Genomic DNA, 23,152 nt, shown 5'->3' with positions numbered 1-23,152 from the left:
TCTGTGTTTTTCTGTGTTTATTTAGAGTTTTCTGTGTCCTTAGTCTCTTCGTTGTCCTGTCCTCCCCTTGATTGTTCCCAGGTGTGTCTCGTTTCTGTGATTACCCTCCCATGTATTTAACTCCACCTGTGTTCCTTGTTCCTCGTCGGGTCCTCGTCTATGTCAACGTCAATGTCCAGTCTAGTCGTCCTCAGTGTTTCCTTGTGCCTGCTGCTTGTTCCCGGACTTATTTCTTCATTAAATCCTCATTTTCATCATACCTGGGTCTACAGCGTCTGCCTCACCAACCCTCACCACACCTCATGACAGAAGGACCCGACCAAACCGATCGGTGAGGCAGCTAGAAATGGACCCAGCTGGAGTTAGGTTCCCTCCAAGAAGGCAGAGCGGAGGGAGGCGGCGATCTGGCAGGGAGGAGACGGAGCTAACCGAAGCCCTCGCCGACCTGCAGCGGGAGCTATTCCGGGGGACAAGACTGGTGTTGGCACCCCCCGGATATGGCCCCCGTCGATACCTCCGTCCGGGAAGCCAGCGACCTGAGCCGCCGGTGGAGCCGGCCCCTCGTCGCTTTCCGGAGACACCTCCCCCGCTGTCTGCCCGGAGACAGCGACGTGAGCCGCCGGCAGACCCGGCCCCTCGTCGCTTTCCGGAGCCGCTACCTCCGCTGTCTGCCCGGAGACAGCGACGTGAGCCGCCGGCAGACCCGGCCCCTCGTCGCTTTCCGGAGCCGCCACCTCCACGGTCAGCCCGGAGACAGCGACGTGAGCCGCCGGTGGACCCGGCCCCTCGTCGCCTTCCGGAGCTGTCACCCCCGCAGCCGGTTCCAAGGCTTCGCTGCGGCTCGCCCCCGCGGCCGGTTCCAAGGCTTCGCTGCGGCTCGCCCCCGCGGCCGGTTCCAAGGCTTCGCTGCGGCTCGCCCCCGCGGCCGGTTCCAAGGCTTCGCTGCGGCTCGCCCCCGCGGCCGGTTCCAAGGCTTCGCTGCGGCTCGCCCCCGCGGCCGGTTCCAAGGCTTCGCTGCGGCTCGCCTCCGCGGCCGGTTCCAAGGCTTCGCTGCGGCTCGCCTCCGCGGCCGGTTCCAAGGCTTCGCTGCGGCTCGCCTACGCGGCCGGTTCCAAGGCTTCGCTCCGGCGCACCCGAGGCCGAGTCAGCCGGCGTTCCAGCCGGCGCACCCGAGGCCGAGTCAGCCGGCGTTCCAGCCGGCGCACCCGAGGCCGAATCAGCCGGCGTTCCAGCCGGCGCACCCGAGGCCGAATCAGCCGGCGTTCCAGCCGGCGCACCCGAGGCCGAATCAGCCGGCGTTCCAGCCGGCGTTCCTTCCGAGACTCCCAGTGTTCCTTCCGAGACTCCCAGTGTTCCTTCCGAGACCCAGACCCCCAGCGCTCCGACTCAGACTCCCTGTGTTCCTCCAGAGACTCCCTGTGTTCCTACCGAGACCCAGACCCTCTACGTTCCTTCCGAGACCCCGACTCCCGAGACCCTCTGCGTTCCTCCTGAGACCCTGACCCTCTGCGTTCCACCCGAGACCCTGACCCTCTGCGTTCCGACCGAGACCCCCAGTGTTCCACCCGAGACCGAGACCCCCAGTGTTCCACCCGAGACCGAGACCCTCTGCGTTCCACCTGAGACCCTGACCCTCTGCGTTCCACCCGAGACCCTGACCCTCTGCGTTCCGACCGAGACCCCCAGTGTTCCACCCGAGACCGAGACCCCCTGTGCTCCGACCGAGACCCCCTGTGCTCCGACCGAGACCCCCTGTGCTCCGACCGAGACTCCCTGCGTTCCACCCGAGACCGAGACCCCCAGCGTTCCGACCGAGACCCCCTGTGCTCCACCAGAGACCCTGCCTCGGGGGGCTCGTCGTCGCCATCTGTGGGCGGCCCCCGGGACTCATCGCCACCTCCAGCGCCGCGGACGGCCGCCGGACGGCCTCCGTGGTTCCCGCCTCCAGCGCCGCGGACGGCCGCCGGACGGCCTCCGTGGTTCCCGCCTCCAGCGCCGCGGACGGCCGCCGGACCGCCTCCGTGGTTCCCGCCTCCAGCGCCGCGGACGGCCGCCGGACCGCCTCCGTGGTTCCCGCCTCCAGCGCCGCGGACGGCCGCCGGACCGCCTCCGTGGTTCCCGCCGCCGCGGACGACCGCCGGACCACCTCCGTGGTTCCTGCCTCCTTTGCCTCCGCCCACCCTGTGGGTAGTTTTTTGTTTGTTTTTGGACTCTTGACCCTTCTTGTGTTTCCGCCCACGATGGTGGGTTGTTTTTTGTTTTTTCTGGACTCTGGCCCCCCGTCCAGCGCCCCTCCGCCCGCCCTTGTTGTGTTTTTGTTTTTTGGGCGTCTGGTAGCCGCCCTTGAGGGGGGGGTACTGTCAGGATCTGTGTTTTTCTGTGTTTATTTAGAGTTTTCTGTGTCCTTAGTCTCTTCGTTGTCCTGTCCTCCCCTTGATTGTTCCCAGGTGTGTCTCGTTTCTGTGATTACCCTCCCATGTATTTAACTCCACCTGTGTTCCTTGTTCCTCGTCGGGTCCTCGTCTATGTCAACGTCAATGTCCAGTCTAGTCGTCCTCAGTGTTTCCTTGTGCCTGCTGCTTGTTCCCGGACTTATTTCTTCATTAAATCCTCATTTTCATCATACCTGGGTCTACAGCGTCTGCCTCACCAACCCTCACCACACCTCATGACACCACATTTGTTTAAGATTCGAATTGTGAAAGCATGTGCAAAGTCCATCTGTGACGTGACACCGGGCCGGTTCTTTTAAAGCTCAGGACAACAAGAGCATTTCCTGATACGAATTATCTGAAGTCTTTCCTACAACCTGCAACCATACACTGATCTTTTCTTTCTTTTTTTTTTAATCAGCGTTAGACCCTTTAAGTATATGTGATGGAAAATTACAATCGGAAATTTTTTAAAGTTATTAAATGTTGCCTTGAAACAGAGAAGTAGTAGTCTAAAGAAGGAAAGCATACTGTGTAATACACTATTTCCATCATTACACATGCCATATGTATTACTTGCAGCTCTGATGCTAATCATAGTAGCAACAGAGGAGACCAGAGACCTGATAGTAAATGTGGAAGAGTTAACTCTGAGGAGCTGGTGACCAGATGAACGGGGCAAAGCGACACGTCTTTGAATTTCAGTGATAGCATTCAAACCTTTTTAATAAGAAGATGTTCAGATGTAACTCAGTTATTTTTACATTGATGTATTAAACATTCTTTTGCAAAAGCATTATTACACATCAGCACATAGGCTTACCATACCTAATGTATGTTAAGAATTTTTACTGTATGTATAATGTGTAAATATTGAATTTCTATATAATACAAGTGTACTAGGTAACCTGTTAATTAAACGTGACTTGCCAAAAGATGGCGCTGTTTAGACACTCTGAGCTGTTCAGTTCAGGACATTTTACCCAGCGACCCATTAAAGCTCAAAGTGACTCAACCTCCCAAACTTCCTGTGTCTGTTTAAGTTCTGCGCATTTGACAACTGAAATAATTTAGCGTAGAAAATAACAAGTGATCATTAAATGTGTTTTACTTATAAGTGGATTGTGCTTCCTGTTAGGCATTTTTTGGGACTAGTGCAGGAGTCTGACCTTTATGACACGGAGAACCTTTTTTGGCCTTTGGTCCAGCTAAATATATATTTTTTAGGGCTACAAAGCTACATAAAACACGTTAGCTTATTTAGCTTAGCTTATTTAGACTGTTTATGTTAGGTTTTAAATAATAACAGTTATCTAACATGTTTATACAAAAAGAATGTACACAGTTTTTCAGTGGAATGTAAAATTTTTAATAAAATTATTTTTTTTTTAAAAAGCACAAACTTTGCAACCAAATGAGAAAAAACATAATAAAAAAGAATATTCCTTAGACTATTAGTATTATTTGTGAACATGCTTTGCTTATACCGCTCTGGAAAAAAATGAAGAGACTACTTAAAATGATCAGTTTCCCTGATTTGACTTTTTATATTTATATGTTTTGAGTAAAATGAACATTGTTCTTTTAGTCTATGAACTGCTGATAACACGTCTCTGAAATCCCAAGCAAACATTTAGTATTTATTTTCAGAAAATCAGAAATGGTCAAAATAACAAAAAAGATGCAGTGTTTTCAGACCTCAAATAATGCAGAGAAAACAAGTTCATATTCATTTAGAAACAACAACAATAATGTTTTAACTCAGGAAGAGTTCAGAAATCAATAGTGTAATAACCAGGAGGTTTTGAATGGGGTTCAGTGCAGTGACCTCTTCATGTTTTCCAGAGCTGTATTGCATGAAAACAGCTAGCATTTTAAAACACTACATCTTTAGTGTTTTTGATAGAAGTTAAGAGTCACATGGCTGCAGACTGACCAGTTCAGGACTGGTCAGTCTCAGGGTTCAGCAGGCAACATGCAACAAAGGTCTCAGGGTTGGAACTGAAGCCTGGATGACCAGTCACCTCTACAGATGAAACATGCTGCTGATTAACAGGAACTTTGTTCACAGATCAACAAAATGACACTTAAATGACACACTGTCTGATGGCTGCAGATGTATTATGGATTTTTTAAAAGTATCGATCTAAAACAGAACTGGATTCAGATAAACAATCAGATTTCAGCTGCTGGTATTTCTTGTTTGCACATCTGCTGCATCTGGACATTGAACCTTTTAATCAACTATTTCTGCACACTAACTGTTGCGAATGAGAAGTGTGTCTGCGCTTTTGTTCGCCTACCTCATGGCCCGTTCCTTGTGCCTGTTATTAATGTTTCTTCCGGGCCTCTGCACACAGTGTGGCATCGACACACGGCCTGTCTCCGATCGCAGCACGGCGCCGCTGATTCATCTTGGCTGTAGTCCGCTGTGGACACCGATCCATCAGTGGCGATGTCCCACAGGAGTTCCTCTCTTTTGCGGGCTACCCTCTCTGCAATTGCCCTGTACTCGGCTGTGGCGAACTGCAGGGGTGTTTCCTCGGCTTCTTCACGATCCAAGTCAAATATCAGAGGTGGATCGTGGAGCTGCTCCTGGCCGGTGCTGCCACTGCAAGCTGCTGCTCCACCTGCCAAAATGAAATCTGTTTCAGTTTTAAATCCTTCCGCAAAAGTGAAATGTTCAAATGAACCTTATGTTATTTTGAACTCTTCTTTGTTGTGTAACTTTCACGTCATGAGGCAGACAAACTTGGCAGACAAAATGTTTCTGAAACTCTGTCAAGTTTTGGTTAGGTTTAGGGTTAAATATGTACTAGTAATGGTTAGGTCTAAGTTTAGTATCTATAGAAATGAATGGAAGTCAGTGGAAAATCCCTGCAAAGACTGAGAAACAAACGTGTGTGTGTTTAACTAGGTTGGTTTGCTGGGTTGAGATGAGGTCCATTGCAGCAACTTCATATTAAATTTGCTGGTCGTATGAAGTAGTGCATTGCACAAAATCCACCAGACACCACAACTGATTCGGGCCCTTCCTTATTGTTCCTTAAACTCAGCCACATATAGAACTGTAACCATGGGTGGATCAGAGAGAATTCACAGTAAATTCTGGCTTTAGGACCCAATGCATAAGTTGTTAGTTGTCGACAAATTTAGTAATCGATTGATCAATAACTGGGGAATAGAGACTCAATAAAGGCCAACTACTAAAAAACAACACAATCAAAGGAGGTAATTTAACCAAAACTGTAACAAAAATATACATTTGGCATCTAAAATAAAAAAATAAAAACTTTCTGTCTGTAAATATGTTCTACATAGAACTTCTCTAGTGGCAGATTTAGCTTCACCTGATTCAAATTCTGGAAATAATAAATATCCTATGAGCACCTTTGCTAATAAATGATTAATCCGTTGTCATAAAATAATCACCAGATCATCTTTACAACATATTTATGTTCAGTCCAGCAGAAAGCACTGAGCTTTTCACACGTTGATGTTAGGAGGATTTTTCAGCTGCAGATGCATCTTTTGCTACAAATGATCAAGTGTTCACTAAAGGAATGCTGCTACTGCTTTTTAAGAAATAAAAAGTTTACTTTCCTATTTAAAAAAGGATTTGCATTACTTATTTATTGACATATATTTCTAATATTGCATTAAAGTGAAAAATCTGCAAAATGTCCCCATTTTTGTATTCGATTAATAAATGAATTGTCACAATAATTGATATTGATTGATGGACAATTAAAATAATAGTTAGCTGCAGCGCTACTTGTATGATGTTTCCACTCTGAAACAAATGCATGGACACAGCAGCATATACTGTATTTCTACCTGTGATGTAGAAAGCTTTGTGTTTTCCGGCTCGAACTGTTTGCAAGTCCCCGAACTTTCCTGCAGCGCCACTGTTGGGGTGGAAGAGAAACTGCAACAGCAGAATACAGGACAGTCCCATTTTACAAAGCAACACAAAGCAGCAAAGCAACACTTCCACCTGTTTGTAGCAGTTTGTACCTTGTGACCAGACTGTTCGCCGCGCAGCAGAACGCCGCTGGCATCGATTCCATCGTAACGCCTGTCTGCAGGGGGCGCTATGCCTGCCAGAGACAGAACTGTTGGAAAGATGTCCATACCACTGTACGACGAAAAATGAAGCAAAAATGCAAATTATGAAATCATAATTCAAAACAGTTCAGCTCTTTTTAATTATGTAAGAACAATTTACAAACACTTTCCGAACAGAGCTAATGTACGGGTGCATATTGGAAAGTTAGAATATAACTGAACATTTGAGCATTGCATGAGTTTCACCTTTTCAATTAATTTACTGAAATGGGTAAATATTTTACAATGGCATTGTAATTACTTAATTTTAATACTGCACAAATGTGAAGGTTTCATGTACTGAGCAGAGATCAGAATCAGACAATATTCCCTGATTGGCTCTGATCAGAAATTCACAGATCAAACACTGGAGCAAATTTTCTCTTTTCTGTTCATTAAATGCATACAAACTAAGAAATATCGACTATTAATGCATTAACCAACAGGAAGTACTTAATAACTTTAATATTTGCTTCCTTAAACATGCATTGCCAGTGGGGTTTTTGCAATTAGAAATTACAAGTTGAAATAGTTTTTTTTGTTTGTTTTGTTGTAATCCATAATGTGCCACATTTCTTAAGGTTATTATGTGCTGTTTAAATGTTTTTGACCATGAATTTCATTAGTTCTTAATGAGTCTACCTTTAACTAATTTTTACGTTCCTATAGAAACTGGGTTTTAAATTTGGAACTGTATCATGGTAATGAATATATTCAGTCAAATACAAGCTTAAGGGAGATACAGTCATATCAGTAAATTAGAATATTATTGAAAAGTTAATTATTTTCAGTGCCTCCATCACTAACTGGATTTCATTATATATGTTATATATTCAACCCAGACTGATGTTTTCAAGCCTTTATTTCTGTTAATTACGACAATATTCTGCTTACAGTTCACAAAAACACAACACTTAAGATTTGCATATTACATCAGGCCAATAAAAAAACAACTTAATACAGAACTATGGGCTTAATGAAAAGTATGTTTTTTACCAGCTTAAAGGGTGCTATCAAAAGTTACTTTTAATCTGACAAACAATCTTCATTGAAAAACAGATTCTATTTTTAAAAAAATATACAGTAAGTGTGTTTTCTGCTACATAAATAGAGATTATCTTCTAAGTTATTTTACTGTTGGACCTGAAATACAGCAGCTGCTTTTATCAAAGAACTATTTTTGGTTTTCTCTTTTATGTGTTGTAGTCATTAAAAAGGAAATCAGAAATGGTCAGAAACAAAATCCTCAAGTTAGTCTGATGTATTTGTGTCTGAAACTTGCATGATCTCTGGTAATTGCTTACAAAAGCCTTTCACACCCTGAAATCTTTGGATTCCTGGTAGTTTCCCCAGAGACCCTGTACAGAGGATGGATGACTGAAAAAGCATAAAGCGATGTCAGACATTTGAGTAAAGCAGACAGATAATTTCTCTATTTTTAGGCAGAAATTATTTTGCGCTCGTCATTGATTCAGGAGTTTATGATGACACTTAATCACTACAGACCTATGGAGTGAGCTTCATGGCCTTAGGGCTTCAATTCAGGTTATGAGTTGACAAGCACTGCTCCCTAAATAATCAGCTTGTAAAACTTACCAAAGTAGATTTAAATACTAAATCTACTTTGGTAGATCATAAAATTACCACAGTAGAGCATTAACTTTGGTAATGCTCTACTTGTTATGAATATATCCTTCATAACAAGTCAAGACAATATATGTTGCTCCCTTGTAGGCCTGTCACACTAACAAATATATTAATCACATGATAAATTAAAACAAACTTCAGTCTCTATCTACCAAAAACTGGATGATAAAAAAGTCTTCAGTCTGGTACTTAGGTTTCAACTAAACCCTTTTTGTTGAAGGACAATTAATTCTGTTTACAGTCTTCATAATTCATTTTATTTGTTGTTGTTTCTGTTTGGATACTTAAAATGTCTTCCAATTTCAGTGTTAAATGTTCATTAGAATTTAAAGTTTATTGGTCTTTGAGAATGTGTTCTAGCATTATTATGCTATTACCATTATATTACTTGAAAATAGTCTCAAAACAACAATATATTATATATTACTTATTATATATACGTATATATGTATATACTGTATATACATATATTACTTATTATTTATTGCAATAACTTCTGGGACCATTTATTGGCCAGCAAAACTTGTCATGGTGACAGGCCTACTCCCTTCAACGTTCAGACCTGGATCATCTTCGTCTCCCTAACATTCTGGTGTAGTCAGCGAGGAAAAGTGCTGCAGGTGTTTGACTTGGTTGATGTAAACGGTGAAACGGGGCTTGCCTGAGCAGCGCTGAGCTGGTGGTGTTTGCAGGGATCCTGCCTGGCCAGTACACCACAGTTGGCACCCTGTGACCGCCCTCCCATGTAGTCCGCTTAGCTGATCCGCCGCCTAGCATGCAGAAACAAATGTTCACCTTATAAGGAGTCAAGAGTTTGACAGTGAAGCCTTCTGAGGGATTTCAGTGAGCCGATCTCAACTTCAGTTTGTTACACCTTTGCTGGTCTGCCATTTTCCAGTGAAAGGTCCAACGCTCCCTGCAAACTGGCACTTTTCTTCCCACGGGCCGTTGTCGCCTAATGCACACAGACCACAGACACTTTGCTGACTCCATCACACGATGTTCTGATTTGTCACACGAGGGCAGATATGAAACAGTCCTACCAGTGAACCAGATTAGAGTATTCCCTCTATCCATCTCATCGGCGGCAGCCTTTAACGCCCCGACCAGACCGTCCAGTTCCCGCAGGCTGGCGGCGTACACCTCGTCGCCTGAAGGCTCTGCCACCGAGGGGGCGAGCGGGACGTGCATGTGAGCCGACGCCACCAGGAGGAGATACGGCTGTGCTCGGGCCCTGGAACCACAGGACAATTCTGTTTCACTAAACATGTGATGGGTAAAGATTTTTGAAAAACATTTTAAAAAAAAACATCATCTCCTCATGAGGAAGAGCCACGATAAAGCGACATGACCTAACATGTCGACATGACCTAACATGTTGACATGACCTAACATGTTGACATGACCTATTGATTTACTTTAAGCTACGTGGTGTAACAGCATTCACGGTCAGTTTGGTGAGATTATAACATGTTCTAATTAGAAAATGTTTACATATTTGGCACACAATGGCTTTATGAACTGTTTGGAAGGATTGCAGTTTGGTTTACTTGGTTTTTGGTGAGATAATGAATTATTAGATATGTATGTAATTAATTATTACAATGACTTTTCACCTATTCATGATCTGTTAAATTTAACTAGAACCAAACTGTCTGTGGACTACAGGTGGAAATGAGCATTTTTTGCTGTAATCCAGCTTTATTGCAGCAAAGCTGGGTTACAGCCGGTACCTTGCATCTCTCCTTTTTAAAGGTTAATAGATTGTTGTACATTATCTCTGTGTGAAATAAATAAACCGTAACAGTACAAGGGTATGAATACTTTTTCCTAGGCATTATGTGTCTGTCAATGATGGAAACAAATATGGTTAAGATTAGAATGAATAACATGTAGCTTAATGTGTAGCTTTTTGCTTTCCAGCCACTCAAAGCTGTGGCATTGACTGAAAAGTGCAGAGTTGGTTCACATGACCCCCTGGTGCAGCATGGGGTCATGCTGCCTTTTAATCAACAGCTGGAAGCAGCAGGGTTCACCGCCTTCCTCCTCATACGCTTCAAGCATGCACACACACCAGGAGTGTGTTATTGGTACAACTACTGTGCAAATATGCTCTAATAAAAACACTCGAGACAACAGCAAATAGCTAACGGCTAACAACTAATTCTGCTGGATGGGTCTTTGATTTTCTGACAGGTTACTACGACTGTCACAACACAAACATCAAATCAAAAAGTCAAAAGTAGTTCATTAACTGCTGGGTAAAGATGACAGTGTGATGTGTTTAGTGACTGTTGATTTGAAAAAGTTAGGAGCAAAACTGATCAACTTTATTCTGGTATTATTACAATTTTTGTTACAAATTTTCACTGGTAATATGACTTAATTTTGGAAATAAAAAAAACATTTTATTCTTAACCTGACCCTAATGCTCTGCCGTAAATCGCTAAAATTTAAATTAATCATTTCTTTTGTGAACAAATTTTCAGTAAATTTCACAGCTTTTGTGTGCCTCCCACTTTTCCGTTAGTTGTAAATTGCGTGCTGGTCTGTATTGTCACAACTTGTAAAAATCAATAAGAATGTCCTTTGCACAAACAGCAAGCGGATGTTATGAGTTATCCAAATATTTTGTCTGGCAGAGATCAACAACTTGATCAATTCTGTGTTCACTGTGTTGCACCTTGCACTTTGTATAATCCTGAGAGCAGCAGATCTGTACTTCTCTGTTAGCGTCCAGAGGTTCAGCGGCTGCTCCACAATGGAGCTGTTTTCAACCAGAGGAAGTCCCACCTTGGAATAACAGCCACCGTGAAAACTCCTCCTCTGTCTACAACAGGAAGACACAATAACGTATGAGGGTCTGCAAACGTAGAGTTGTGGCATGATAGGAAATTAGTTTTAAATAAAAAGTAGCTTGATTTTTCACACAATTAATTACAATAGTTTGCAGGGGCAGTATTATGTATTTTCCAGGCACACAGTGCCATTCTATAGCACAATCAAATAACTGTTACCTTAAGTTGTTAGAAAAATGTTGTACAAGTCAAATATGACTTAGAAGAAGCTTGACTTTGTAATTTAATACCTTGAAATTGGGCATCTGTCACTTTAAAAACTCCAAAAGCGCTGCTCTATTAACAATCTAACAATGTTTTTGCAGCACTCTACTGAGAAGTAGGTCCTATAATGAGCTCTGCAGAAGCCCAGATCCACCAGGTGTTTGCTAATTGCTGTTGGCTAGTCTGAAGGAGCTGAGTGGGGGAGTTCTGGGGGAGGACTGCTCTGTGAAGTGGAAGCTTGGAAATTACAGCTCAGATGAGGACTTTTGTCCTCAAAGACCATGCTAGGTCCACCCAGACATCTTACAGAGCTGAAGTTTGCCATGGAGATTAAAGCTTTTCTCAACCATGCATGAAAGAATCAAGGCAACACTCCAGGTATGTTTTTGATGAGCAAATCACATTATAACATGATGTAAACCTAAAAAAAATTTACATTTTGCAAAACAATGTCCCTTTAATATTCTCCATTGCATGCCTTTTCACCAAAAGCTTCACACACCAAATTTACGTGAAGCGTGAACTATTATTCTTTGAAATGTCCAATATTGCGACTGTGCGAGAAACAGATGCTAAAGTAAAACAAAAAACAAACTAACAAAAAACAGCCACACCTGATCACTTGAGGTTCTGATGAAACACAAGGGAGACACAGGGGTAGATCATATCCTGGTGTATCAGTACAGCCCATGTCATTACTGTAGGGAATGCCGAAGTAATAATCGAATCCTGTTCACAAAACAAGAACAACCAGTCGGTTGTGGTTCACCATTGCTAAAATAATCTGCCATAAATGGTTATAAGCTGGTTCTGTTGGAGATTTCTTCCTGTCAACTTGGAGTTTTTCCTCTCCACTGTCGCTACATGCAGGCTCAGTATGAAGGATTGTTGTAAAGTCAACAACACATGCTGGTCCAGAAGGAGTGAATGATGTAAGTCAGTGACTTGATGCAATCTGCTGTGTTTCCTTAGATAGAAAAAACTTTTTAACTCGTTTATTGTTTGATAACTAGGAGCAAAACTGAATGTATGTAATGGACTTTGAATCTGTTAGTATGAACTGAAATGCTAGAAGAGAGAGGGTTGTAACTCAGCTGGTGAAGAAGAATCAGCAATGATGTGTTTTTTGTCACATTAGGCGCAGCTGGAAGATGGTTGGTGACCTTGTTTTGTACATTTCCTGCAGCGGAGACGTAGGACTGTGAGGCTGGAGGTCCTCAGAAGGCCAGGCAAATGGAAGGATACAGGATTGTGCAAGAGGTGCAAATGTGCTCATGTTTCAATTTAAGTGATATGTAAAGACTGTAGAATGATTTCTACCATTGACTGTTTCAATAGATATCAGCCATATGCAGTTTCTGCATAAGTTTATCACAACGCTATGATAGACACCTTTTTCTGAGTAAATCTAATTTTTAGCACTAAAATAGCACCAAACCAACCAAAGTCTAGGACTTTAATCAGCCTCTGAAGGTCCCCTGAGTTACCTGGCACAAAGCTACCAGTAGCAGACCTTTAGGGTCTAGCTGTCAGCTAGTGCCTGACTGTGTGTTCAGCAAACTTCCCAGAAGCTTGTGAGTTCTTTAAAGAGGAAGTCAACAGCCTTTGATGGTCCTTCCTAAGGCATTTTTGGAGAATGGCTGAAACAACTATCCAGCTGAAATAGACCACTGTCATATAGGATGCCATCTTTATCAACAGTGCCAGGATCTATCCAGAGTGCACCCTGCTTCACACCCTTTGATTCTCTATACAGAAATTGCCCCAAAAGGATAGACACATGGAAAGATGTACTTTGTCAGCAATATAAATAGGCGGTAGATATTAGTCATGGTTAAAGCAAATTAATCTATTGTCATTTTACCATATTACTTTTGCATCAGTTGGGGTATCCTCTGCCTGATGGCATCATTTCAAACAGTTCATGAAAAGAGCGTCAGGAGTCTTAAGGGCCCTGCCCGGTCAGGCGTCATGCTAAAATCGGTTCTCGTCGTTTTCGAAGTTGGTTGACAAAAATTCCGTCATTTTGTCTCGGAATTTCATGGCTGTGTTTGTTTATGCAGAAAAAACAGCCCTAACAACTTAACTTCCAGATGTCAATTTTTCAGCCACAGAGCAGGAACAAGTCAAGTACATACTGCTGGACCAAAATACTGAACACTTCGGTTTCAGTTCTGTTCCGGTTCAGCGGGCGGATGTCCAGAAGAAGCCTTATGCTCCTTTTTTTTGGCTTCTGACAACATGGAAAATAAAATAAGATATTCCAGCTTGTCAATCATTACTTCTTTCTTCGACAAATGTATGAACATATGTACTTACTATACTGGTATAAACCACATCTATATGCCAAAATACCATGGCTATGATTGCAACAGGAGGGGTTTCATGGCTCAATGTGTCTTGTGGACCTTCAAGGTAGAGTACGAAAACGAACATTCCACACCCACATGACCATGACATCGGCCAGCACGCTCGGGCCGATGTTCTGTGCCCTGATCTTACAGTTACTCCAATTCTCCAATGACCCTCTTAACTCCTATCTTTACCCTCAGCAGATTAGCAGAGACAATGCTGAGTACAGGTGGTACTGCTCCAATCAACACAGACAGGACTGGAATGCTAGTCAGGCAGAGGACAGAGTGAACTCAGCAGCAGCCTGCAGCCTAGACTCACCTCTGTTGTTTGGACTGTAAGGTCCGTTGTGTCCGAGGTGCCATTTCCCTATAACAGCGGTGTAGTAACCGGCCTGCTGCAGCAACTGGGCCAAAGTGACTTCAGACAGAGGCAGGCCAGCCACAGAGTTCACACCAAAGTTATGAGTCACTCCATTTCTGAGGCCATAGCGGCCGGTCAGGATAGCAGCACGCGATGGAGAGCAGGTGGAAGCAGGGGAGTGGTAGTCTGTTAATCTGGAAAAAGTTTATTCATACACATACAGTTTATGACATCGGAGGTCCTCTTCTAAGAAGATTACACTTTAATTACTTTGTTAACTTGTCATAGAAATCAGAGGCTCACATCTCATACATCACAAATAAAGGTTTTACCTGAGCCCTTGCTGGGCCATCTGGTTGAGGTTTGGTGTATTATTTGTGTATTTCTCTGGTTGGTTAACATCCAGGTCTCCCCAGCCTATATCATCTGCCAGTATGATGATAAAGTTTGGCTTCTTTTCTGCTCCTCTTTGTGAAACTGTGTAGATCATCAGCCCAGAAAGCAACGTCACAGTCTGGAGCAGCTGAGATACAGGCCTGACCATCTTGGGATAAAAACTGTGAAAAGGAAAACATGTTTGATTTAGAGCTTGGCTAATATATAATAATATTCAAGCAGTTAGAGAACAAACATCATCATGAAAACCAAGATGTAGAGAAATTTAAAGGCCTGACATTATGTAAAATAGACGTATTCGAGCTTTACATCATGTTATAACGTTGTTCGCTCATCAAAAACATATCTGGAGTGTTGCTTTGATTCTTTCATGCATGTTTGAGAAATCCTTTATTTTCCATGGCAACCATTCAGCTGTGTAAAATGTCTAGATGGACCTAGCACCGCCGCAGAGCTGCAAGCGTCAAAGCTTTCAAGCTTCTGCCGCACAGAGCAGCTCTTCCCCATGACTCCCCCACTCAGCTCCTTCAGACTAGCCAGCAGCAATTAGCAAACGCCTGGTGGAACTGAGCCTCAGCTGAGCTCATTATAGAAGCTACTTCTCAGTGAAACACTTGTAAAAAAAACGTTGTCAAATAGTTAATAGAGGAGCCATGTAAAGGAGCCATAAAAAATTTGGGACAAACCTGGAAAACATGTGGATTTAAATAGGACTTTCCACAGAATTCAACCTGAGAACCTGCAACCACCAATCAGAGTAGACCAAGTTTTAAAAAAGGCGTGTGTGCTTCTGTGGACGGTTATTACAGACTTAGAACTGGTTGCAACCAGATCCCACCGACCCTCCTCCCTCCTCCCTATGAATGTGACTCTGTGACACACACAGCACGCCTGTTCTCGGGGTTCACGCGTGTCTGTGGATAAATGCCTGAGAGAACATGTGGCTCACATACAGTAGGTGGGCTACCCTGCGGTCGCTCGCAGATGGAAGACAGAGAAAACAGTCGCTGTTACTCCGACGAAGAGCGGATTAATTTCAGCTGAAATGAGCAACTCTCAGGTCAGACAGAAACACTTCAAAACGAAACATTTCGCAAACTGGCATGTCCTCTATGGTTGGCTTTCATTTATCACTGCTCCGTGAGCGGCGGAAAAAAGCACTACCTCGGCTAACTGGGCTGTATATGTCTTAAAAAGGCGACGTACAGATACTTACAGTGTGAGTGAGTTGTCCTTAAACAACAAGCACGCGACGACAAACAGCCGGCTGGAACGAGGACGTTGCGTCAAGCGCAGTGCGCGCGAGGATACAACCCGAAGTCAACATCTCCTCCCAGTACACAGATAATCAGGCGTTTTGTTTAAAACCAACAGAATGTAAAATATGAGTGACTATGTTAGCAAATGTAAATAATAATCAGAAATGAAGAAAGGAGAGAGGCGTTTGTGTGGTGGTTGTTAACCTGTTAATAAAATAAAAGATCATACAAAAAGTTTCCGAAGAAGGCAAAAGAAAAAAGAGAGGTAGAGGAAGTACAGGTAGGTTGCTTGTAAGTAATATATGCAAGACTTCACAAACATCTCCAAGTCCTGTATTTTTCCGTCCTTTAAAATGTTTTAGTCTGTTAATGTCATGTTATACATGTTACTTTATTTTGTAAGTAGATACGGGCAGCAAGTTATTCATGTCTCAAAACTTTGTTCCGTTTTGTCACATAACAGTGTATTTTCCGTTGGTAAAGTAGAAGTGTATTATTGCGAAGTGAAATGAAAACCTATATCATTTTTCTTGGTGATGGTCTGATTTCATACATTTTTTTAAACCAAATAAAAATCTGAAAAGTGTGTTGTGAATGTGATTTTTATTTACATTCACAACCCCTCCCCAGTTAAATCTTGCTGCTGTGATAATGGTTTAGAGAAAAACAACTAAGATTTTTTGAATATATTTTTTGGTCTGGACTTTGACTGGGCCATTTAAACTGTTCCATTGTCGTTCTGGCTTTACGTTTCTGGTTGTTGTCCTGGTGGAAGGTTAACCTCCACTCAGTCTCAAATTATCGTTTTCAGTTTTTTATTTTCCTAAAAGTAAAAAAGCATTTTTCTCTTTTTGTGTAGGTATGCACTCCCAATATAAAACCTTGACGTTTGTAATGTAATGTGATAAAATATGGAAAACTTCAAAGCACATTTCTTATAAACTTGATCATTTCTCAATCAATATAAATATTTATATGTATGTTTTAGTAACTATTAAGATCTTTTCTATTCTCTATAGGTCATCTTTTGTTTCGGGTTGGTAATAAATGCCCATTTTCATTCATACACACCTGGAGGTGTATTAACATATTAACACGCTTAAATCTGGTTTTCTTGGTGTTTTCTAACAGGTGTTTTTTCTTTCTTTCACATTCCACATCTCTGTATGTGTAATAGCATGGGACAATGGTTACTTACCCTTTATGTTTATCTGCTTTGTAAATAAAGTGTTATGCAACTACAGCATACTGTGCAGAATAAGTCTTTAATTAAAGGTTTCCAGCAGATTGAAATGAACCTGGATTTACTCCACTGCACGCTTAACGTACCAGCGGCGGTTATGAAATCTTTTCTTGTTGCGAAACTGAACAAAGCCATGAGGGGAAATTGCATAAGTTTCATGTAGTGAAGGTAAAATTTAAAATGTTACCCTTAAGAGGGACAGTTAGAGGAATGATGCAGAAACTGCAGATTGCTAATAAAAAGATGCACATTTTGTAATTGTTTGCATTAGGATTCATCTCCATGCCTTATTATAGGAGGATTACAGAGTTGATTGCAGTTCCCCTTTTGCAATTTCCAAAATGAAATTTCATTAAGTCTTTAATAAATTCATTGGAGGGCCGAGGAATAATGTTGCTTTTTCCTATGGTAATTCATATTTTATTCTTAAGTAGTAGATTGGAGTGTCAGTAAATGCACCACTTTTACAAATAAGGAACAAATTACTGTCGACATCTGGATTTTTTGCTCAATTTTGACCCCTCTCTCTCATCCCCCTCCTCAAGTATTAATAATTAATTAGTTTCTACCTTGCAGAATGAGGCTGAACTTCAGCTACTGTTTTTTTTTTTCTCTCTCCTGACATCTATCTGAACCGCACTGACAGTGTTTGTACATTCAACATAGCTGGAAGGATGAGCAGCATGTGAGTTGAACTAAAACTGCAGCGGTTCTGTAAAACAGATAATCTGACCTGTCAGTGAGGAGAAGAGGAGCAGGTCAGAAGGGAGGGTCAGGCGTTCTTTGACGGCTCCTCGCTGTTAGAACCACTGAGGCGGGTTCTGCAGAGTCCGACCGAACCAGCGCCAGCAGGGATTGGGACTCTAATCCGAAGCGCTCTTACTGCGGGCTCGTTGCATCCGGCAGGTGGCCGAGGTTCGGCTCCACATCGCGGACTGATCGCGGTTCAAAGGTCTGTGCATGTTTTGGTCTTTTTCTAACTGCCAAAACATAAAAATAAAATAATTTTTTTTTTAGTTTTAGTTTTAAAATACACATGGTTTTCTCTCTCTCTTCATAATGATAATAAAAGTCCCTCAAACTGACTGAGAATGACCCACTTTTTAAAATTCCTAATTTTGCGACCAATCTCTACGGTGACTGTAGGAGGCGCTATTTCCTTCTGTTCACCTCCAATGTATCCCACGTGTTTTTTAGGCTACAAATAAACACGTCTCAAATTTTCTATAAGCTTGGATGAAGTATATATATAAAAAATATATATTGTTTTCATGTCACATGATCCTGCGATTGTATCGTTTGTTTTGGGGATGTGGAGGGTTTTCAGAGTACCAGTAAAAAACGAACAAACAAAAAGTGGCCTGTATTTCAATGTAACATTTTCTGTTTTAAAATGAATAACTGTCCCTTTTTCCTTTCCTGGTTTCTGATGAGAAAATCCCAAAAGATAATAATTCACTTGGGCAGATTGTTGTTCTTCTTTAAACAACACGGCCTGTTTCAGTGCATCTCTTCAAAGTAATAATAATTCTTGTGAAAATAATTTGATGCACCTCTTGCTTTCTGGTGCATCACAAGACATTCGCATGTATAACTAGAAGTATTTCAGCAATACCTTTGAAAAAGTGAATCTCATTCACAAAGTGATATATTACAAGTCTTTATTTCTGTCAACATTGATGGTTACGGTTCACATCAAACCAGGATCTCACATAGTGCTGATTGAAAGTCAGTCATGCTTCATTTGTAACAGTATGCACAGATTGCAGTTTTCTGGCCAATTAATGATTAACAATCTTTAAAAGGCCTGACCTGCCAATTCCAATTTTGGCTGATAACGTGTTTTTTTGTGTGTGTGAAATGTTGCCAAATATAGCAAGAAAGTCGTTGAGTTGGTGACTATTGCTAACTGCAAACATGGACATGACTTGGTGGGCTGGTCTGTCAGTGAAACCTCCCTCACAGCAGAGCAATAGAGGACAGTGGTCGATTTTTAGACCTTTGCTGAGGTCAGCAAGACCGGCAGATGTGATCGGCTTCAGTATCAGCCAATCAACGATCTCCCAAAATGAAGGCAATTGAGGCTGATTTATTGGTACACCCCTTGCAATTAGTAAAGCTTTTTTCTCTTTTGCAGAGCATGGGACTGTGCAGAGCTAAAGTAACCCAGTTCCTGGGGGCCAAACAGTACTCCAAGGCCCCTGACGGAGGATGGGGGTGGGTGGTGGCTGTGGCGTTCTTCCTGGTGGAGATGTTCACATATGGCATCATTAAGAGCTTTGGGATCTTCCTCCAGGACATAATGGAGGAGTTTGGTGAGACCAACAGTCGGGTCTCGTGGATCATTTCCATCTGTGTGTTCATCATGGCCTTTAATAGTAGGTGGCCGGTTCATCTGCCAGTTCAGACTGGATGCAGCTCTGAAAAAAACAAAATCTAGCCCATGAGTGGCAATGATATTAAATCACAATTTGTTTGCAACCTGCAGGTCCTCTCTCCTCAGTGATGATGAACCACTTTGGCTTCCAGTTTGTTGTTATGATTGGAGGATTACTAATATCCACTGGCACCATTGCAACCAGCTTTACCAGTTCACTCAATCAGATATACATCACCTATGGAGTAGTGACAGGTATCCATTTGACTTCATCTACGTCTATAATGAATTCTCTGAAGCTGTCCTACAGTGATGTGTCTTGGTAAATTAAACAAAAACACGTTGAACTGTGCAGGTCTGGGCTACAGTCTGACTTTCCTGCCCACTGTGACCATCCTGTCAAAGTACTTCAGCCGTCGGCGCTCTCTGGTCACTGCTCTGGCTTCTACTGGGGAGTCCCTTGCGATGTCTGCCCTAGCTCCAGGTGAGAGCAAAGTCTCATCTGGATCTGATGATTTTTATGCACACATCCCAAGAGTGCTTTGTTGATGTATTTATGCTTTACAGTATATGTATTTTGTTGGGACTTATTCTATACAGAGACCAGAGAATAATTTAAAAATGAATGACATGATTTAAAAAAAAAAAAAAAAACAAACCCAAAAAACAAAGAGGATTTGAATTCTCCCCACTCAGTCATTATGTTTTAGAACCACCTTTTGCTGCAATTACAGCTGAAAGTTTCTGGGAAATGTCAATACCAGAGCTACTCATCTTGAGGCCAACATTTTTTTTCTAAACTTCTTCAACAAGCTCAGCCAGATTGCTGTTCCAGATTCAGATCATCAATTGGATTTAGGTCTGGACTTCAACTGACCCATTCTGAAACACAAATATGCTTTGATCAAAAACCATGTCCATGGTAGCTCTGGCTAGATGGTTAAGCTGCAGATGTAGCTTTTATAAAAAAATATATATGTTTTTGTACATATATTTGTTAAAACTGTCATCATATTGTGACAGTATAATATGTGTCATCTCCTCCACCTCCTGGCAAAGAGGCAGCAACAAACACAAAAAATTATACAGTTAAAAAGAGATGAGAAGCCATAAACAAGAGGTACTTGTCATTATATCGGTCTCAATAACTTTTAATTTGGATGTAAAAACACTGATTCAGTCAGCTGCTGAGAGAGACTAAGAGCGAGGAGTTGGCAGAAATTCCCTCAGAGAGGAAGAGTGGTTGACCCCATCGCTAGGTGTGACAATACCTTGTAGGGGTTATGATTGGTTGATACATGAAACAACATAAGACAAAATGTGTTCATTTTTAAATAAGCTGAGCAATCACACATTTCATTTCATCACTGCATTTCCTTTGCCTTTTAGGCTTTTCTGTGTTAAGAGATAAAATTGGCTGGAGACGCACCATGGCAGTGATCGGAGCTCTGCAAAGCGTCATCATCGTCTGTGGTGCGCTGCTCCGGCCAATCATTATTAAACCCAGAATGCTCCAAAGCCCAAACATTGACACGTCTTCCCCAAAGGAGCTGGAAGCACTCAAGAAACAAAAGAATGTAGACAGTTTGGTTCTTGAGAACTTTGAGACGACTAATGGTGTCCTGTCACTTAAAGACAGTTGTACACCAGAGGAGAATACTTCACTGGACAAAGAGGCAAGGCTAGAGACGGCTCCAAACTCTCTGGAAAAAAGTAAAGAACCGGAAACAGAAAAACACAACAAAGATGATGAAAAAACGATGTACCAAGAAGAAGGATGCAACTCAGGCTGCACAAAGCAATCTGCTGCAAATTCTAGACTCCTAGACTTCTCCATCCTCAAAGACTGCAGTTTTATCCTCTACTCTCTGTTTGGACTGTTTGCCACTCTGGGTTTCTTCGCCCCTCCGCTCTACATCATCGAGCTGAGCGTGAACCGTGGCGTGGAGCGAGAGCAAGCCACCTACATGCTCTCCATCATGGCCGTGGCTGAAATCTTTGGACGATTCGTCATCGGGTGGGTCCTGTCCCAGAATGTGTTCAAGACAAGGAAGCTCCTGGTACTCCTGATGTGTGTGGTCATGATGACAGTGGACTTAGTGGGATTTACGCTGGTGACAAATTTTTACACTCTGGGTTTGTGCTGTGCTGTGTACGGGTTCTTCATGGGAACCCTGGCATGCACTCACATCCCTATGCTGGCAGAGGACGAGGTGGTGGGCGTGGAGAGGATGTCATCAGCTGCCGGTGTCTATGTGTTCATCCAGAGCTTTGCTGGACTGGGTGGGCCGCCACTTGGAGGTAGGAAAGATCTTTTCATGGGTAAACATTTCTGGTGGTATAATATTCTGATGCCTAAGCAAATGTATAAGCCCTTAAAAGTAGAGATGCACTGAGACATTTACTTGCGACACAAAATTGACAATTTGCAGCTTGATTGGTTCTGATCAGCAACTCACTGTTTGGAACCTCATTTAGCAAACACACCTCAAGTAAACACTACCAGAATGCTCAACAACAACAACTCTCTTGACGTGGATGCTGTTATTTAGTGAAAAGGTGAGAGGAAGCATAGATATGCATGAGAGAACTGAATAAACAAACGACTCAAAAACATCGAACAGTATCGGAGGTTCATGTATTCCATTTGTGCAGCCTGAACAAGTCTGTGATACTTAAGACTTCCAATCATTTCAAATTTGTTTAGACACATGGATCTCTTCTTATTCCATTTTCTCTTAGTATGAAAACAAATATGTCACTGAGGACAGTGAGATCAGTTTCTCAACCCCAAAACGATCTGTGGAGGACCAAATAATATGATGCCATAGTTTTAGATTTGTAGTTTACTGAACTTGTTTCTCTGTGCCTACTCCATGCCTACAGGTGTGCTAGTGGATGTAACTAAGGACTATGGAGCGGCGTTCTACTCCTGCGCGGTGGGAATGGGACTGAGTGCTGTGTTCCTGGGACTTGTTAGACCTGCTAAAACAGGGTTGCCCTGCAGGAGGAGAAGCCCGAAACGCTCTGCAGTTGAACATGAAAGGAACCCTGGCTACAAGGAGGTGAGAGGAGAGAAGAAACCGGACCAAACTCACACAGCACACGACTGCTCTGAGACAGAAGACAAAGGGAACGTCAGTCAGGAAGGAGTCAAGGAGGTCACAACTCAATACTGAGCTGAAAAAACGCACAAGTAAAAGAACAAATCAAGTGAATGTAAGGGTATACGGTGAACAGTCCAGGATGCAGTAAAGAGAAGGTTCAACACTTATGAGAGGGGAGTAGGCATGGGCTGGTTACTGGTTTCAAGGTATACCGCAATATAAAAAACATCACGGTTTCAAAACCACAAGAATTTTCCGTCATACCATTCTGGCGGTACAAGCGTGTTTTTTTTTTTGTCTGGTCAGAGATAGAGCGGAGGTCAAATCAAACCGGTCATGTGTAGCTGCACTATCACAACCAGTCCACCTTGTCTAAAAGAATAAAGTCCACTTTATGGAAGTACATCAGCTACCACAGGAAGACAGATGTCAACTTGGAGGAAGAAGGTTGTCCTATGTGCAAAACTTGCTTACCATACTGTAGCCAAAGGAGGCAAACACGATAGTACATCTGGGAGAGCAATTTGCTCAATTAAAGGTAAAGTTCATGCTGTGGTGAAATGAACGAGCTACCTCTAGTGAAACAAATATCACCGTGTTTGTGATCTAGAAGGAACTTCCAAAAGCAATTTAAGCTGACTATGACTGTAGAGATTATGGCGATAGGCGAATTTGAAATGAAAATAAAGGGCGTGGCGCAGACTTTAGAGCTGCGCCATGTAGACAGAGGCTACCGACCGGGATGTGTTCATCCCACGTTCGTCTCCCATTGTCTTTCTCCCTTTCTCTTTGACCCCTTCCTGTCAC

At 42.7% G+C, this 23,152-nt stretch overlaps 2 protein-coding genes across 6 annotated transcripts in view; one reads left to right on the top strand and one right to left on the bottom strand.

The window, feature by feature from the left end:
- arsg (arylsulfatase G) overlaps positions 1 to 17,696 on the bottom strand; it is a 28,226-nt gene extending 10,530 nt beyond the window's left edge. Inside the window, exons 1-11 of one of the 3 annotated variants that reach the window (XM_032574123.1) lie at positions 15,576 to 15,668; positions 14,296 to 14,520; positions 13,922 to 14,157; positions 11,863 to 11,977; positions 10,870 to 11,016; positions 9,230 to 9,420; positions 9,061 to 9,141; positions 8,848 to 8,956; positions 6,450 to 6,570; positions 6,270 to 6,360; positions 4,736 to 5,062 (exon numbers count right to left, since the gene is read on the bottom strand). In XM_032574123.1, coding sequence (XP_032430014.1) covers positions 4,737 to 5,062; positions 6,270 to 6,360; positions 6,450 to 6,570; positions 8,848 to 8,956; positions 9,061 to 9,141; positions 9,230 to 9,420; positions 10,870 to 11,016; positions 11,863 to 11,977; positions 13,922 to 14,157; positions 14,296 to 14,507 — 1,629 coding nt within the window. In that variant the 5' untranslated portion in view covers positions 14,508 to 14,520; positions 15,576 to 15,668 and the 3' untranslated portion in view covers position 4,736. Of the gene's footprint in view, positions 1 to 4,567; positions 5,063 to 6,269; positions 6,361 to 6,449; positions 6,571 to 8,847; positions 8,957 to 9,060; positions 9,142 to 9,229; positions 9,421 to 10,869; positions 11,017 to 11,862; positions 11,978 to 13,921; positions 14,158 to 14,295; positions 14,521 to 15,575; positions 15,669 to 17,594 lie in introns of those variants that run through there. The other 2 variants (XM_032574122.1, XM_032574121.1) reach the window with 2 other exon arrangements.
- LOC116727050 (monocarboxylate transporter 7-like) lies at positions 15,214 to 22,748 on the top strand. 3 transcript variants are annotated; one of them, XM_032574119.1, is made up of 6 exons: positions 15,214 to 15,419; positions 18,999 to 19,239; positions 19,350 to 19,493; positions 19,594 to 19,722; positions 20,628 to 21,539; positions 22,125 to 22,748. In XM_032574119.1, the coding sequence occupies exons 1-6, from the start codon at positions 15,405 to 15,407 to the stop codon at positions 22,415 to 22,417; spliced, it is 1,734 nt and encodes a 577-aa protein (XP_032430010.1). In that variant the 5' UTR covers positions 15,214 to 15,404; the 3' UTR covers positions 22,418 to 22,748. The 3 variants fall into 3 exon arrangements, with proteins under 3 accessions (XP_032430010.1, XP_032430011.1, XP_032430009.1); XM_032574120.1 differs by lacking the exon at positions 15,214 to 15,419 and adding an exon at positions 17,726 to 17,813; XM_032574118.1 differs by lacking the exon at positions 15,214 to 15,419 and having other exon boundaries at positions 18,725 to 19,239.
- The last annotated feature ends 404 nt before the right edge of the window (positions 22,749 to 23,152 follow it).

The sequence above is a fragment of the Xiphophorus hellerii genome, chromosome 10 (assembly GCF_003331165.1).
Source record: "Xiphophorus hellerii strain 12219 chromosome 10, Xiphophorus_hellerii-4.1, whole genome shotgun sequence".
Taxonomy (NCBI): domain Eukaryota; kingdom Metazoa; phylum Chordata; class Actinopteri; order Cyprinodontiformes; family Poeciliidae; genus Xiphophorus; species Xiphophorus hellerii.
Note: the sequence above shows the minus strand (reverse complement) of the source record. Positions and strands in the feature narration are given on the sequence as shown.

Coding starts and splice junctions, on each gene's coding strand:
- LOC116727050 (XM_032574118.1), top strand. CDS start 18,930: ATGAAGGCAATTGAGGCTGATTTATTGGTACACCCCTTGCAATTAGTA. Junction 19,723..20,627: donor GATGTCTGCCCTAGCTCCAG/GTGAGAGCAAAG, acceptor TTTGCCTTTTAG/GCTTTTCTGTGTTAAGAGAT. Junction 21,540..22,124: donor GGGTGGGCCGCCACTTGGAG/GTAGGAAAGATC, acceptor CCATGCCTACAG/GTGTGCTAGTGGATGTAACT.